The sequence below is a fragment of the Podarcis raffonei genome, chromosome 6 (assembly GCF_027172205.1).
Source record: "Podarcis raffonei isolate rPodRaf1 chromosome 6, rPodRaf1.pri, whole genome shotgun sequence".
Classification (NCBI taxonomy): Eukaryota; Metazoa; Chordata; class Lepidosauria; order Squamata; family Lacertidae; genus Podarcis; species Podarcis raffonei.
Window position 1 is genome coordinate 37,462,503 of NC_070607.1, and position 17,650 is coordinate 37,480,152.

Genomic DNA, 17,650 nt, shown 5'->3' on the forward strand with positions numbered 1-17,650 from the left:
ACAGGATTTCCTCTCCACATGTCCCCACATCTGTTCTAGGGGTTCCCTCAACCCTTGGGAGCAGATGGGGGCACACGGGGAGAAGTCTGGCTGCCTAGGCAGAATTCCTTTCCTAAATGGGCTAACTTGGCTACAACCCACAGTTCTCTGAAACCACTTTTGATATACATTCTCACTTTATTCTAGATACCGCAAGTTTTTTAACTTTCATTTCTTGTGTGACTGAGCTAGTGCAGCAATTACTACCTCATATTTATGCTGGAACCTAAATAAGGGACTTTGCCCTCATGAACTTCCTCATGAAGGTGGTGAGGGGATTAAGGAAGGCCTGTTGTGCTATATCCTGTCTACTCCCATTAAGTTTAAAGCATTCCTGGATAAGATGTTACACGAATGCGGCCTTACTCTGTGAAAGAATCACAGTCCATTTGTATAGCGTCTAGAGTAAGCTTTCCACCAAAGGGGCATGTCTGTGGTAGAAAAGAGGTTCTTTGGAAAATAAATAATGGGTTTAGTTCAGATTCGCCGTTGTCTTCACCAGTGTCCATAATGGCAGGTGAAATAGTCGGTAAGTAGTCCACTGTTACATTGCCATGTGGACTGGCAAGGTACACTGAAAATCCCTGCCCTTGACTTGGTTCTTCGGGTCGAACCTTTCTGTACAAAGGCAGCAGCTGGTGCTGGCTGGCATCATCTGTCCTGCTGGTGATCAAAGGGTCATAGTCCAAGTTTTTCACAATTGGATCCTCTTCCTGGAAGCTGACAGCAGTTGGCCAGTTGTGGCTCCCTCCTCCTTCCTCTGTGAGTCTGAAGAGGGACACATCCACAGATGGCATCTGTTGCCTCTTCATGAGGACCTCCTCTATTTGTAGAGTTTCAGGCTCTTCAATGCTGTTCTGGTTCTTTAGGAACTGTGTAGAATAGAAGCTGTGTTCACCCTTTTTGAGGAGATAGGGGAGAAATTTCAGTTAACGCACAAGTATTTTCTACCTTTCCCTAAAAGCAAACTGCTTTTCCATAAAAGCCAGTGATTCTGCACAGTGGCTGGGAACTTGCTACAGCATTTAGCTGGCTATGAAATTTGTGTGAGAGAAAGTTACCAGGAACAAAATTTCCTTTCTTTTTCCCTGCTGGCTAATGGCAGTAGCAAAATTATTTGCATCTTCTGCAGTTGTTTCTCTGCTGGCCAGCTATTTAAGGCAGCTATTTGGCTCTTTGCAGAAACTAGCACATCAGCAAAGAGATTCCTACAGGTGACACCAGTGACAGGCAAGCTTACCTCTACAGATGCAAACTCTTTAGTACATGAAGAGTTGGCTGGATCTGGAACAGCTTTCCCATGCCACCCACAAAGCAGAACAGAAAGTAGTGAGGAAAGCCTAGAAGGAAACAGTACAAACCAATACAGTACATGCAAATCTATTTGTGAACTACTAATCCAGATAGTTATGCAAGGAGACATGTTTCTAGGACAATATTCTGGGATTTTATACATGATGCTGTTTTCCTTATGTTGATGGGGTCTCTGCAGGGCCAAATGAAGTTAAACGGCTTGGCCTCTATGTCTCTGTTTTATGATAATCATATTCAAGTTAAAAATTGTGGTAATTATGGTTAGCATTCAGCTATGGTCCTTTATCTTACGGGACACGGGTGGTGCTGTGGGTTAAACCACAGAGCCTAGGACATGCCGATCAGAAGGTCAGTGATTCGAATCCCCACGACAGGGTGAGTGCCCGTTGCTCGGTCCCAGCTCCTGCCAACCTAGCAGTTCGAAAGCACCTCAAAGTGCAAGTAGATAAATAGGTACCACTCCAGCGGGAAGGTAAATGGTGTTTCCATGTGCTCCTCTGGTTCGCCAGAAGCGGCCTAGTCATGCTGGCCACATGACCCAGAAGCTGTACGCCGGCTCCCTCAGTCAATAAAGCGAGATGAGTGCCACAACCCCAGAGTCTGCCACGACTGGACCTAATGGTCAGGGGTACCTTTACCTTTATGGTCCTTTATCTTAGGACTGCTGATGCTCCTAAACCTAAGAAACTCACACCAAAATATCCCCCTTATCTATATGTGCAACATACACCATCCCTGCCACTAATTCTGCTTCCTTAACCACATTGTGGCCGCTCACTTTTATTTCTCCTTTTTTCTTACTTTCCTTCACACTCAAGCCATTCTCTGTGCTGTTTCTTCCTATTCCAAGAAACTGCTGTATCCATGGAGCCCCTTCGGTTGGACCTTCTACCTCCTAGTACTCTTGGCTGGGGGAGGGTCACATCATGAAGCTGTGTATCCTCTTTTAAATCTCCTGACATAAGCTGCCTATGAGCCACTATTGGCTCATTAACACTCTCCTGTTGCATAGATTTCCAGAGTATTCCTCAGAGATGCACTGAAGTACTGAAATTGTCAAAATCAGATTTGTTGTTAACTTGTAAAAGTCATGTTTTTTATTCTCTTTGGAGTTTTCCGTTTAAAACCTATTGAGAAGCCAACAGGATATTTGGAGTTTGGGTTTAATGAGCATAGGGCCTGACCATGTAACCTGACCATGTAACCTGAACACTATGCATTTTTTTATCATTACACTACTGTTCTTCAGTATACCATTTGCATGCTGTTAAATGTTTAGAAAGAAAGCATTCACTTACATTTGCCTAATGGATGGCACAAAGCAGAGACAGATGGAAAGACCCACAATAATGCAGATTGTTAGAGCAGAACCCCAGCTGGGTGCATCTGTAAGTGCAAGATATCTGTTACTTTAGAAAGACTTCTTTATCATAATTATGCCAACTTCTTCTAATGGGAAGGGAGCTTTAAAACATTCTCTAACCTATTGCTAAAAATCTGAGATGCGCTTCTCTGATGCGTTCAGCAATTCTTGCAATTCTTATGCAGAACTAGTATTATTTCAGATGTATGATGCTGTTCACTATGTTGAGGAAATGGCACAACTTTGTGGCAGAACAAATTATTTGCATGCAGATGATTCAGTCTTCAGATAAGGCTGGGAGAGACCCTTGCCTGAAACCCTGGAGAGCCATTGTCATTACAGACAATACTGAGCTAGACAAATGCCTTGATTCAGTATAGGCCAGCTTTTGCATCCCTAATGATGCTTGATAGGCAGAATTACATCTGAGCCAACCTGATACATCCACCCACACCGGTGACCAAACTCTTCCCCAGACTTGTCTTCAATGCCAGTAGCTCATCCTGTGGTTTCCAATTTCGAAGTGCCTTCAGTGTACTACTATGGAGCCAAAACCTTTAACCCCCCCCCCATAATGACCTTTTATGTAAACCTCTTGTTTGTTTCCTTCAGGGCTCTCTCCAGCTTTTGTGGAAGCTGTCATCCATAAAACATATGCAGCACCAGGCTCTACACTTCTTACAGAGAACGGCTGTGGGGCTGTCTTAGGTATATCTGTGGGGAGTGGGGGGAGGGTTGAAAAGGAAGAGAATGAGGGAAATATGAGTATCAGCTAGTATCAAGTCACAAGTACTTTCTCCCATCCACACCCATCTTTCACCAAGCATTTGCAATAGTCTACAACTTCTTAGCTTCACCATCTGCTGCCAACCATTTCTGCCTAGGGTCTCAGCAGTTAATTTGATTCTGAAGTGAAACCCAGTGTGGCTCCTGCTTGTGCAGCAGAGATTGTTCTTCTTCCCGTCCCCTCTGTAAGCTCCTCCTTGCACATCCCTGAAATCTGCTCCAGAGGATTGGGATCTTCTCCAGAGCGTGTTTTGAGGGTGCATCAAGGGAAAAGAAACTGGAAGTCCCCTTACGCAAGCAGGCACCATCACTGGATGTCTCCCAATATCTTTTCAGCCAAAATTTGCTTTCACAGTGATTTCACAGTAAAATGCCCAGCATTAATTAACAAAATCAAAGCTATAACAAAAGAATGACAACAGTGTATCGAAGTGATTTGTGCATCTGTTGTCATGTTGTGGGACGGGAGCACCCCTCTCCTCTGTTGAGAAACTTTGATCCCATTTTTTCCATAGAGGGACAGCTCCAGATGTTGCAAGGCCCCCACACCTATCACCTTTGACCATGATGGCTGGAGCCAATGGGAGTTGGAAGTTTCAACAGCATCCGTATGGCCACAGATTTGCCACCTCCAGTAGAGGGATCCAAGCCCTAATTTTTAACAGATACCTACCGTAGACTTTAGGGGGCACCATGACAAATTGCTTTTGCAAGTATAACTTGAAGTGAATGATGCAGCCCACTCGATCATCCGGAATTTCCTGCCAGGAGACCAAAATGCTTCTTTCTTTTACTGTTGTGTTAATTTGAGGTCCTTTTAATGGGGCTGCAAAACATGAAATCATCTTGAGAAATCTGAATTGACTATGTTGGGTCTCAAAGGTATGTTTAGGTCTGGAGTGCCTTTGCCCTTACCTTTTGCTGATACATCTTCTGTTGTGGAAGCGGCTCTTCCTGCTCTGTTCTGGTAGAGGGCAAACACACTGATTTGATAACAGGTGTTAGGTTTTAGGCTCTCTAGAAAGGACAATAATGGTATTTGATGCAAATCTGTCTATTGTGAGACCGAGTCCAAGCCTAGTTTGAGAAAGCATGGGCTGAACAACACCTGATATTTAGTCATAGATTGGACATAGGTATAAAGCATGGTTTTTAGAGCACTGCATTTACAAAGCTGCTATTCCTGTGAGTCAGATGGAATGACCCGAATAAACAGGGAACAAAGGAAAATAATAATAATGCTTTAGTGGTGGATTTGTTCTGTTTTGCCAGTCCTGTGAGGCTTCCCAAATGCTATCACATTATTGCTGTCTGGAGGGGCTACAGAACTTCAAAAGCGAAAGAAAAATAAACCACAACTTTTGTGATATAAAAAGTTATGGCATTTCAGCTGGAAGCAATGGGCTATGCACTGACTGGAAAGGAAGCTTTTCCAAACCCCAAAACTTTTCCAGTTGCAAACGGTATTGAATGTGGGATCATGTGTGCCCACCCTGAGAGCATCATTAGCACAAATCATCCTGAATGTGCAATAATAATAATAAGGACATGGAGGGAACCGAAAGCTAGCATTGAGTTTGGTAGTAATAAGGTGTTGAGCAGCTTGCTTTTATTAGATGAGCTCAGCTCACTGAGACTGACGGGACACAAATTCCTCTTTTGCCTCCAGTGACTGATGAGAGCTGCAGCTCAAAAGAGATAATCTCTTGCCATCTGGAAAAATTGGAAGGCAGAACGAACTATTGTGCAGTGCAAAGCTGCAGCCTAATGTGTGTGGGGGTGAAGTGCTATCCAAAAAGCTGTAATTGTCCATCCTTTGCCAGGTGCACAGAGCCAGCCTTCCCCCTAATAAAGCCCACACGGATGCCCGCTGCTCTCCTCCTGTGCAACTGACCTGTTGTTGCTGTGAGATTGGAGACGGGGATTTTGAGCCAGGTTATGGGAGTTCTCAAGTCACTGCTGTGATGGAGCTCTGCCCATTGTAGAACATATCCATTGATAAAAGGGAAAGGTGCAATAGGGGCTTCCCATGCAACAGAGATTCTTCCGTTCCCCAGTGATACAGTAGAAAGATGGTTTGGGGGTGGCAGATCTTTTGAAAAGTTTTTGGGGGGAGGGAGAGAGAGACCAGGAAAAAATATTAAATCCTTAGCTGAACACAGGAGTACAACATCAGAAATCAAAATTATCCAAGAGTAAAAGTAACTTGAGATGGAATAAGAACTGGAACTAAGCAATATGGATTAAGTCTAGACTATAATAAATCATGCTTTAGTTCTGTTGATCATGGCTAACTTGTCCCATCGATTTCAAGTGGGATTAAATCAGAACTTTCTTAGCCTAGACCCAAGTGTAATTCTAAGTCATTGTGTACCATTGATAACAAATACAGTAACAACAATAATACATTATTTATAAAGCACCTAAAATTGCTAGGCACTATACAGGAACATAATAGTTACCATAGTTAATGCCACAGTCCTTGCCAGTTAAGGGTTTTCTCTTTCCACTAGGAAATTATGGGAGGGGTACCTGTGATCAAATACTAAACACAAAACTAAACAAAGTTGTGTGTGTACCTCCCTCAGGACAATGCTGACCTATTACTTACAACTGGAGTCTGGAGTCAAAAAAAATCTAATAAACTTAAAATGATGGTTTGACATGTATAAAACATTCCAGTGCAGCTTTGTAATACACAGAATCATACTGAAATCATGAATCGGAGGAAAGGGTCTTACCTGTAATTCCTAGTTTAGTAGTGATATAAATGGGTTGAGATATTCCCCGTGAGTTGTGAGAACAAATTGTAATGCTATAGTCTGTCTTAGGAATGATTTGTGAGAATGTGGTCTGCACTGTAGAATTTGTTCCCGTGTCTCTTTGACGCATCTGGTTTAGGGCTGAAAACGTCACTCTATACTCAAGACTTTTCCTTCTCACTTCTAATACACTCACCTATTAAAAAACAAAATAAAATAGCGTATGTTTTTCTTTGCATGTTTCCTTCTCACTTCTAATACACTCATCTATTAAAAAATAAAATAAAATAGCGTATGTTTCTCTTTGCATGTTTCACCAACGCCAACACACGAAACAAGTTTTAGCAGCAGTTTGAAGCCAGTGTTCATTCAGTTGGCCATTAGAGACTCAGGTTCAAATTCCCTCTCCTCCCCGCCCCCGCCCCCCCCCCACCATGAAACTCTCTGGATGAACTTGGGCCAGCCACATATACCCCTTCCAAGCATAACTGGCCTTCCTTGCAGGGGGATTGTGAGGATAAAATGGGAGCGGAGGGGAGTCATGTAAGCTGCCTTAAGAAAAGGTGGGGTAGAAATGACAAGCTCCTGAGAGGTTACCATTTGTTATATCTTAAAAGGAATTTCTACAGCATTTTCTAACACACAAGTGTCAGTCTAAGAAACTTCCAAGGGAAGCCAGGCTGAGAGAAGGAGGCTTGTTCAAATAATCCTTGTTAGTATTTTGGGGTGAGTGCAGATGTGGTACTTGGCTTTCCATATTGAAGCAAGCTGCTGTCCCTCAGTATTAGTGCAGCATTTTAAGATGCAGGTTTCTTTCAGACTGCCCTCACAAAAGCCCTCTGGTGTTGTTCCAATTTGACAGATGGGGAGTTGGAGCTGAGAGAGAATGAATTTGGCTGCCGCGGCAAAAGAAAACATCTCTTCTTCCCTCAGACTCCCTTCATTGTTTATATTACTGTACTACAATTTGATGAGAAGCTGGCTTGAGGGAAGTGGCTGAGTGTGTGTGTAAGAAGCTTCACCTCCCACAATGCATTGCATGGAAGGTGAAGTGGGCCCATGGCTGGTCCAATTGTAGCAAGTATATCCCCCCCCCAAAAAAACCCTCTCAAAGTGCTCTTGACAAAAAAACATTAGTCAAGAGCATACTTCACTAGCTTGGCACAGGCTACTTTCATTTAAGAGCAGACTTGGGCACATGAAATACAAACTCTCCTTATTAATTCCCCTTATATTGAGGCTCCATGTCCCTTCACATTTAAAGCAGTTTCAGGCCACTTTAAACCATCATGGCTTCCCTTAAAGAACCCAAGGAGCTGGTGTTTGTGAAGGGTACTGAGAGATGTTAGGAGACCCCAACTCCCCTCAGAGAGCGACAGTTCCCAGAGTTCCATGGGAAGAGGGATTGATTGTTAAACTACTTAGAATTCCAGGATTATTTGGGGAAACCGTGTGTGTGTGTGTGTGTGTGTGTGTGTGTGTGTGTGTTTGTGTTTGTGTGTGTGTGTGTTGATGCTAGTATTATGAAGCAAAACATTGCCATTATTGAACTTCTCAGAGGGAATGTGAGGGAAAGACATCATAGTCTACTAGTGCATTTCATTGTAGAATTGTAGGGTGTGCCTCATTAAGGATTCTTAACTCTCAAACAGAGGCAAAGGTGACAAATGGGTGGAACCAAGAATACCACAAGCTGAAGAAAGCACAGGTGAAACTGCAGCATGGCTTTCCTCTCTTCTAAGAAGCAGCCAGTATGAATGAGAATCTGCTTTCAGTGTGAATAACAAAAACAGGTAAGAAACTGCTTGTTTGAGCAAAGCTGTACTAAGAATTGAGTAGCAGAGGGGAATGAAGGGAAGGCAGTGGTGTAGTGGAACAGGAAGTGGGTATGTGGGGAGAGAAACTTTGCTTATGGCCTTTTCTCAGGGCAGGAATGGTGTTATCTGCTGGAGCAACTGATGTACCTTCATTGGTCTGGCATGTGCATGGTTTCTAAGTTTGCTTTGTGGAGAGAGTGGCTTAGAGGAAAGGTGCCTATATTTTGAGGTGGGGATTTAAGCACATTCCAGAACTTTAAGTTTGCGCATTTAAAGTGGATTCAGGTGCTCTGTTACCCTAGTGCAAAACCACATACGCGAAAAGACTTCTTGCCGTTTGGAAAGTGACAGGGAAATGCATTGAAAATGTGGGATGAATGAATTATCAACAAGATGATGTGTAACACTTTCTAAAGAAATCAGAATGAGTGTTTCATGGAGATCAGACCTAGTCTAACCAACATGTAAACTTTGTGCCAGTAAGTAAGGATGAATGCTAAGTATTTAAACACGCCTCATCTGGAGGCACCTAGAGTTGCATCCTCATCAAAAGAAATCAGTCCCGAGCCCTTGATTATTTTCCTCATTCTCATACTACATGTTAGTGGTTTAAATGGTAGCACTTCTTTGTACTTCTCTGCATTTTGTACTTCTATGTACTTCTTTCTTCTGTGCATTTGCAATGAAAAGCCAAAGGTTGCATTTCCACTAGGAAAAGGGGGTTTTTTTTTGGGTTGTATGCCATGTTAGTCAAGCTCAAAGTGGACCTGTTGAAATTAATGGAAATGACTAATTTAGGCCCATCAATTTTAATGGGTCTCTTCTGGCTACAACTTCCTTGAATTCAACCTGATGTGTTTTACAAGTTACACCTAGGCCACCAAAAGCACCACTGAATTCAATGGGGCAAGCTATTCATAGGATTGCAGTCATGCCATATGGCTGATCAGGGATGCAATCCCAGGTCTCTCCAGCCAAGTTCTAACAGGCCAACTATTACACCACCCTTTGGCAGCTCACGATTCTATGGAATGTCAGCTGATCCAGAGAAATTGGGAACTCTGCTATGTACTTTTGCTCTTTGAAGAGGAGTTGCTTTTCTAATGCAGTAATGGGGTCGCTTACCCAACTCCCATCAACCCCAGCCAGCTTGGCAGTTGTAGTCCCAACAAAACCTGGGCAGCCACAGATTTCCCACCCCTAAATTAGGGTAAGGAACTGTTATGCTTTTGGTTTAGATATGCATACAGCAACACCCTCAAAACGGTGTAGGTGCATAGATATTCTTACCTTCCAAAAAAGTGTAATATTCTGCATTTCAGAAGACACATCTTCCATTAAATACCAGACATCAATTGGCTGAAGTGGTACTGGATGAAAGGAGAAAAAGGAGCTTTATAACACATTGCCTAGTTGATTTGGGTGTGGTTTTTGCAAAGTATTGGACAGCACATATAAAACAAATGGGAAGGAATAGTTGTTTTATATAATGGCAGGTCCCCACTGAAGAATGAGGTAGGTTGGTGTAGTTGCCTGGCAAGCAACTATAAAAGACCCCCTGCACTTCACATAACCATGACCTAGCCAAATGACACTGGAGCTAATATTTTCATCCAAAAGATGCCATGGTGGTTGGGTCACTGTTGGAGCAAGCGGGGTTGGGGTAGGGGGAATAGTGGAAAGGTGATGTGCCTGAATGGCATAATCATCATGTGTTGTTGCTTCCTCCCCTTATTTAGCCATCTTTACTCTGTTTTCTTGGGTAACTGTATTATTACTTCCTCTACAACCAGAGCAATTTTTTGGCTAGTTCTCCATGCTGACCTATGGCATTGTTTACCACAGAAACCAACCAGATCTTTCTGGGAAGCCCCTAAACCGAGATGAGGGCAACAGCCCTCTCTCACTGTTGAATTGTCACACAAATGCATGCTGTCTCTGATTCCAGAGGCAGCAATAGCTATCATGGCTTGTAGCTATTGATACCCTTATCCTCCATTTATTCCAAGCCCTTTTAAAAGGTTTGCAGGTACTACTATAAAATGTCAGTTGCCACAAAGGGGTGAGAGGGAGACGTTCACACCTCTTCCTGCATCTGTCAGTGACAGGAACTGATTATGTCACTAGTGGTCAGTGATGCAAGGGTGACAATTTATAGTAATGTCTTTCTGTGCTTGACAGAAACCCACAAAGACATCAAAGACCATAAGCTACAAATTGCCATAGCTACAAATCGTTGCTAAAAGTTTTCTAAGTCACAGAGGAAATGAAAACTTTGTGGCATGGTTCTGTGCGATGGTCCAGTTTGAAGGAAAGCGGACGATGTTTTTTATAAGTATGAATCAGACTTACTCATGCAGTGGAACCTTCTCCTCTTACTTCCCTCCTGCAGCCTCCCGTATACCCTCAAAATCTGCTCTAGAGGCTTGGAGGACCCTCTGGGGCAGATATTGGAGCCTGCAGGGAGAGGACAAGGCTGGGAAGTTCTGTTGTGTAGGCCACACAACATTGGTTCCGCATCCTTGCTGTGTTAGTGGGTATTCTGCATGTACACCTTGTTGCTGATTTGTGATGACTGCTATGAGAGCTTTTCACTATAGACCCTTGATTCTTCTGATCTAGTCTTGTGTATCTGTTTAACTGAACAGAGAAAAATATTTCTTTCTTATGTCTTGTTTTGTTGCTTGGGTCTCCAGGCCATATGAATATTATTTCTATTCCTCACCGAATTCCTATGAGATGATAGTTTGGCTGCAAGCATGAATGTGTTATCTGATTTCTACATAGGTACAAAAATAAATGCTAGGCATTTCAAAATTGTATCACCTGCTTCTGTTTGAAACAATATACTCCAGTCACTCCATAATCCTTTGTTGGGCAGGAACCTGCAGGAAACCTGGAATTCATATGCTGTATCTGGCTTCAGGTCATGTAGATAATATCTTCTGCTGTTTATATTTTCAAGCTTGAATGAAAAGGAAAATACAGTGAGCATCAAAATACAGTGAGCATCAAAACTGTTTTTCTAAACCAAGTGCTGGGCCACTGTTTCCCAGACGTGGGTCTCTAGCTGTTTTTGGACTACAATTCCCATCATCCCTGACCGCTGGTCCTGCTAGCTAGGGATGATGGGAGTTGTAGTCCAAAAACAGCTGGAGACCCTAAGTTTGGGAAACACTTTGCTAGGTCAATACAGGATCGCAGTACTGTATACTACTAATTGCTGAATGGAACAAATGGTGCATTTCCTTTACCACAAGCTCTCATCCTGTCTCTTCAGAGGTGTGTGTAACTGAGGAGTAATTAACAGTGTTGGCACCATTAGCACCTCATTAACCCATTAAAGTTGAATGGAACGGCAGGTTGTGAGGTCATTTCTTTCACTGTCACCTGGAGAATCACATGATTTTTTACCTTATGCTTGGTGGTGGTACATTTAGGTAATTTTAGACCTTATGATCCTGGTGGGGGCATCTATTTGCATTGGGGTGGTTAGAAAGTGGCACTTCAGACACATAGCTTCCGTCGTCCCTGGCTGTTGGTCATGCTAGCTTGGGCTGATGGGAGTTGGGAGTCCAGACAAGGTTAGCCACCCCTGCCTTATATGGTAATGGACTTCACTTCATTTCCTTAAGTGTGTTTTAGGACAGCCCTTCAGTGTTTAGGGGCCCTCCTCTTCCTTCTGCTGACAGGGGCCCTGGACATCAGCCCAAAGCCCTTCTCTAAATGCAGTACTGCTTTTACTATGATGAACTCTATGAGTGCAAGATTTACATATTATCTGTAGGCCTATAAAATGGTGAAGAAATGTATAGAGGAGCCTAGCGCCCAGGAACTTCTAGGTTCCTTGCTTCTATCAGTAGAAATCCATTTAGAAGTATGAGCTAAGTTGGTAACTGGGTTGTGAGTCTATGAAAAGTTGCCTGTTCCTGATCTGAAACTAGGATGACTGCGGAATTTGAAGTGTGTGTGTTGTGTACACACCAACCATATTTTTCTATGCTGCTTCTTTTTCATCCTTGCAGTGTTCAAACAAGTATGTATACACAGGATCATCTATGAGCAGGTTGTCCTGAGAGATATCCCAAGTCTAGTAATCCTGAGATAAATATTCAAAACTTAATTCTGCTCTTAATTCCTTCAGTATGGGTTGCTTAGGTTGTGTGTGGAAAGAGGAATTTACATTACTGTAGATAATTTGTAAACAACCAAGCCATTTTGCCACGTTAGTAATACAAGAATACATTTAGAAAACATTACCATGGTCCAAGAGTTGCTGTTCATTGGTTGGTATCTTAATCTAAAGTGTTGTGCCTCTTGTTGATCTTGCCACGAAATGCTGCAGTTTCTTGCATCAAAACCATCAAATGCCACTGAGAGGTTCACGGGTGCGTGCGGCTTCACTGATTTATGGTGACCAAAAATACATTTGAAGGAAATGAAATAAATGAAGACCCAGAAGTTAGTATTCTTTAAATTGCCAGTGGCCATACACAGAAAGCTTATACTAGTGATCCTTATTTTTTGAGGAATGAGCTGTGGACCCCTCTACTGGACTGGGAACTGCTCGTGAAAACATATTGCGTCCAGCAATGTAAGCTATTTTATGAGTCCATTCCTGTTGCTGCACTAGGAGCAGCCTGGTCAGCTGTATTACATGGGGAGCCTTGACCATGTTCATTTAAAGAAGAGGACAGAGTCCAGCTCCTTCCCCCCACACCCTCACAAAAATAAATAACAGATGTCCCAGTCAAATACAAATGACTGACTGGTAAAATGCCGATATGTGCTGGCATGCATTAGCCCCTCTGCATTTTCACCTCCAACTGTTCTTTATTCCCACTGCTATATATCACTGTTCTTGATAACCTATTATTCTAACTATATCTCTACTTGGGACAATTAGGAGTACAGGTGGCTAACAAATCTAAAAGATAAACAGCACCTCTTTTTCTCTTTATGGGCGTCAGATTTTAATGGAAGCAGGCAGGTTCCACTGCAAAGGACTTTGCCACCATGTGCTTTTTCAAAAACACGCTAAGCAATATGGCCACTACGTTAAGTCCTCCCTCTTCACATGACTCACTCATATGGGAACTCTGAAATTAAGGCTTTAAAAAATAAATAAAAAGGTGATTCAATGTTTCGTGTGTGAGTCAGTGCTGATTAATAGTACTGCCGTTCTCACAAGTTAACTACTCAACTGTAGCCCGAGTTTAACACGTCATTCTCTGTATACAGCATTTACTTTCATTTCTGAACAATTGTGTCCTATCGCACAGAAGCTGCACACAACCCCCCTATTTCTGATATACTGTGATAGAGTGGGAGCCTGCCGTTTAGACAAGAAAGCAAACAATCACCACTGACGGTAGGAGCCAAATCCTAGGGGGCAAGATCCTTTCGCGCCCTCCCTAAAATATTTGAGGGGGCCAGGCCACCCCAAAGTTGACGGGCATTGTCATTCAAATAGTGTGTGTGTGCTGTGTCTTGTAATTGATTATGTGGGTGGGGCTTATCTGCCCCGCCCCCAATATTTTATTCAAGCTGGCACCTCTGCCACTGACCAAGTGAATTTTGGCACAGGTTTCTTTTGTTTCATTGGCTTTTTGGTGGGTGAAAGGAAATTGCACCCAAACAAATGCTCTCTAGAAAGCCTTTGGAGTGCCAGTCAAATAATATGAATTTAATGGAGGCAAATTCCTGACATTTACCTATGTCAATTAATGTGAATTGAATTGGTTGGGAAGAAACCTTTCCCAGTCCATTGGTGGCATTGATGACAACTGTATAGGTGGACTGAAAATTCAACTTCACTCTGAGCTCTACTGAGCCATATGAGCTATTTTGATTCCTTTCATCTTTCCATACTGTTGCTTCATTGGTGTTTCCATTTGTTAGCCTGCAATAGAAAGATAAACCTGGATGAATAGGTCATCCCTTTTCTACCCTCAAAGAATTTTGCTTTGTTGCTGAGATTAGAATAATTTCACACCCATAAAACATTGTGCGACAGTTAATGGAATACTGCTCAGTACTATATTATATACAGTCAATTGACACTTCTGTTTAGCAGATTACATGATCTGAACCCAGAGCTGCTTAGGTCCAGGAGTTGGGGCCATAGCAGATGACACAATTAGCAACCCACAAAGTAGTTCAGAAAGTAGCAAGAAAATCCTAGAAGGAAACAGTACAAAACAATACATGCAAGTCCATTTGTGAAGGACTAACCCAGATGCTTTCACAAGGAGACATGTTTCCAGCACAAGTGCAATATTCTGCTGCTGGTGGGGCTTTAGGAGGTTAAGGTAGCAAGAACTCAGGCAACAGGCAGGTGCAAGTGAACAGGAATACAGTAAAAACTGAGACACAAGTGAGACTTACTGTAATGTATAGTTAGTATCAAGGTAGGTATAGTGTCCTTTATCCCAAGTGCAAATAGTACTTCCATCCTTTCCATGCTGAATGCAGAGTATATTTTTGGGCTGGGCTGGAGGAACTTAAAAGGAGACAACGTAAGTGGCTTAATATTTGTTAATATGAATCCTTCCTTTGGCATCTAGGACTTGTATTTATCCATTTATTCTTAATTAAATAGGCCTGTAGATTACATGTTTGTAAAGAGTTCATATTTGCTTATTTCATTATTTTTATTAGGAGAAAGTGTTAAGTGCAAAATAGGATTGTGTTGGTGACCCAAAGTTCTAAAGCATAATTCAGAGTCCATCAATGAATGACTGGTATAGAGGCATAGAGGGATGTGGGGGGGGTGTGGATATCTAGTGATGATCAGATTTTGCCTGGTGCAAAAGTGCTTGTAAAACACTCTCTTGCTGTAACAAGTAAATGCTGCACAAAAGTAAATTTACTGCAAAAAGAAAAAGAAAGTGGGGGAGAGGAATGCCCTGAGTCTGATGCCCTTTTTATGCTAAGAGTTTGGTGCGCAATATAATATTACTAAAGAATAAAATAGCTGAAAAAATAAGATCCCCCCCTTTACACAGGTCTGAAAATATGGAATGACTACCCCAAGCTATGTCCCATTGATTTCAATGGGAAAGTAAATCACTGGCTTAAATCTCTTTGATTGAGAATGGGATTTATAAATGCTTGACTTCTAGCTGGATTGTGCTGCTGGGCGCAGGCCATTGATGTCTCTGTGAAAAGCCCCACTCAGTTAAAAAAAAAAAAGTATATGGAAAGAATAATACCTCATGTTTCTATGACACAACATTCCGTTCCTCAATAAATGAAAGTTATTGAGTGAAAGGCACCAGAGTCTCTTGATTTTGCCATCCCTGCTGCCATGTTATATTATATATTTTGTGTGTGCACACACACATATTGTCTGTGAACACCGGCAAAACACTTACAGACAAAAGCACCTCCTTACTTCCAACATCGACGTAAACTCCACATACGATCACTTTCCTTTCCTGCCGAGAACTCCGTTGGCATTTGAACGTCTGCCTCCCAAATGTGTGCAGTGAAATGTGAGCACTGACCAAAAAGCCAGAGCTGCTGCTTATTGCTGAGTGGTTGTGTAAAATAGTTATTGTATGTTTGTTCTGCAAATTGCTAGATGATCCACTGTTGTTTAGCCAGCAGGACAGAATCACAGTTGATCCATTTGACACGACTGTGTCACTAGCATTCATGCCTCCCCTATAATGCAGGAAACAAACATGACATGTGCTGCAATAATTTATTGGAAACTTAATCAACTTTGAATACCGCAATGGAAAATTGCTTCACATATTGCCTTTATATGGTAAGAGAAATGTGTTCTAAATCAGGGTGTCTGGAGCAACCATCCTGATGCTGACGGCTGTTACCCCCCCCCCCCCATGAAAGGATATTTTTGTCACCATATACTGCTAAACTTTAGAATTAAGGTTGAAACCTGCCAATCCAGCATGCTGTGATTGGGAAGAAAACTCCCTCTCTCAAATGACTGATCAGCTGCAGAATGGTGGGATCAATTTCATCCCCGTCACAGGGGATCCCCATCGCCCACACTTAACTTTGTTCCGTGCTTTCTAGACACAGGTCTGGGCTTTCCAGGTCCTCTTGTCTAGCCCTTTACATAACTAATCGCACACCCCAAACCCTGTGCTACCAGCATGCCTGCTGCTCTTGCCTCCATCATTGTTTAGATTCAGGCAGACGATCAGAAACCCCCCACCTACAGGTGTCTGTTTCCCTTGCAATGAATTCCTGTGTCACTCAGGGCAGCCAGATTCCATGGGGTTTGGAGGGGGACTGAGCCTTGCTTCTTGTGAAGAAAGGAGATTAAGGGGAAATGATCCCTTCTACAACTACTGTATTTTTCTGTGTATTAGACAAGGTTTTTTGACTCAAAAAGCATGTCAAAAAACGGGGGTCGTCCAATACACGGATATTGGTATGGGGGGGGGAGAAGCAGTGTGCCTGCCAGCCAGCCGGTTGGCGGGAGCGCAATTTCCTCCGATGCTGCTGTGCATGGGAAACGATCTCTAGGGAGTGTTTCCTGCCCGCAGCTGCGTGAGGGGGTGGGGGGAGACGCTCAACAACTTTGGGCCATCTCCCCTCCTTTTCTTAAAATTGAGTCCCCAAAAATGGGGGGGGGGTCTTATACATGGGGGTGTCTTATAGACAGAAAAATATGGTATGTGCCTGGCAGGCCTGATATTATATAATTACAACGTAGGGAGCAAGTGAATTCTTTCAGTGTATATGCAGAAATAATACGGTTGGTGCTCATTTTTGCTTGAACAGTTATATTTTCCAGTGATTTGATCCTAATTAATTAATTTAGGGCTTGTCCATTAATTTTTCGGCTTGCCCTGTGCTTTCTAGGTAGGGGGTCTGAGCAGTTTTGTGTTTGCATTGCCCCTTCACCCAGGAAAACTTGTGCTTTAGCACTGAATCGGAGCAAATGTCAACGCATGGAAAACCTGATTGACATTTACTTCGATTCAGCAGTAAAGAGTGGGTTTTCCTGTGGGAAAGTTGTGTAGGGTTGCCATACATCCTCCTTTTCCAGGACAAGTCCTCCTTTTCAGTTAAATTTCTGTTTGGGTAGATCTTTTGAATTTGCCAAAATGTCCGGGGAGTTTCCTTTTGCACTGAATTTTCCTGTGTCACTCTCTGGTGCCCTGTGTCACTCTCTGGTGTGTCATTCCCATGCGCACCCCACCATAGCGTGGCCTTGTTCCCGCATCCCCTCCCCCCTGCCCCAGTTTCTGGCAAATGTGTCCTCTTTTTTTCTTCTTCTTCAAAATATGGCAACCCTAGCTGTGGGACATACTCAAGTTTGGATGAGCCCCTACTTGCAATCAAAAGCAACAAATGAACCATCTTATTGTAGCAGGACTTCTCAATAAACTGTAAAGTATATATGGCCATAGGGCAGATTCCTGCACTCTTGCACACAACTGAAAATGGCTGGAAACAATTATGGAAAATGAAATAATCATATCCCTTAAGGCTTAAGTAGTTCCTGTGTCAATATCAATGCAGGTTCTTTAGAGATAATTCAGCCTGTCCTTTTATCTGCAATTACAATTGCTGCAGCAATAGGCCCC

General features: G+C 42.7%; 1 protein-coding gene across 1 annotated transcript; it reads right to left on the reverse strand.

The window, feature by feature from the left end:
- Positions 1 to 299: 299 nt before the first annotated feature.
- On the reverse strand, positions 300 to 15,923 carry IL12RB2 (interleukin 12 receptor subunit beta 2). The gene is made up of 14 exons (XM_053392112.1): positions 15,478 to 15,923; positions 14,469 to 14,583; positions 13,796 to 13,983; positions 12,342 to 12,484; positions 10,908 to 11,046; positions 9,372 to 9,451; positions 6,244 to 6,460; positions 5,397 to 5,594; positions 4,418 to 4,519; positions 4,176 to 4,328; positions 3,296 to 3,430; positions 2,652 to 2,739; positions 1,280 to 1,379; positions 300 to 938 (listed from the first exon to the last, which is right to left on the reverse strand). The coding sequence occupies exons 1-14, from the start codon at positions 15,740 to 15,742 to the stop codon at positions 402 to 404; spliced, it is 2,460 nt and encodes an 819-aa protein (XP_053248087.1). The 5' UTR covers positions 15,743 to 15,923; the 3' UTR covers positions 300 to 401.
- Positions 15,924 to 17,650: the final 1,727 nt, after the last annotated feature.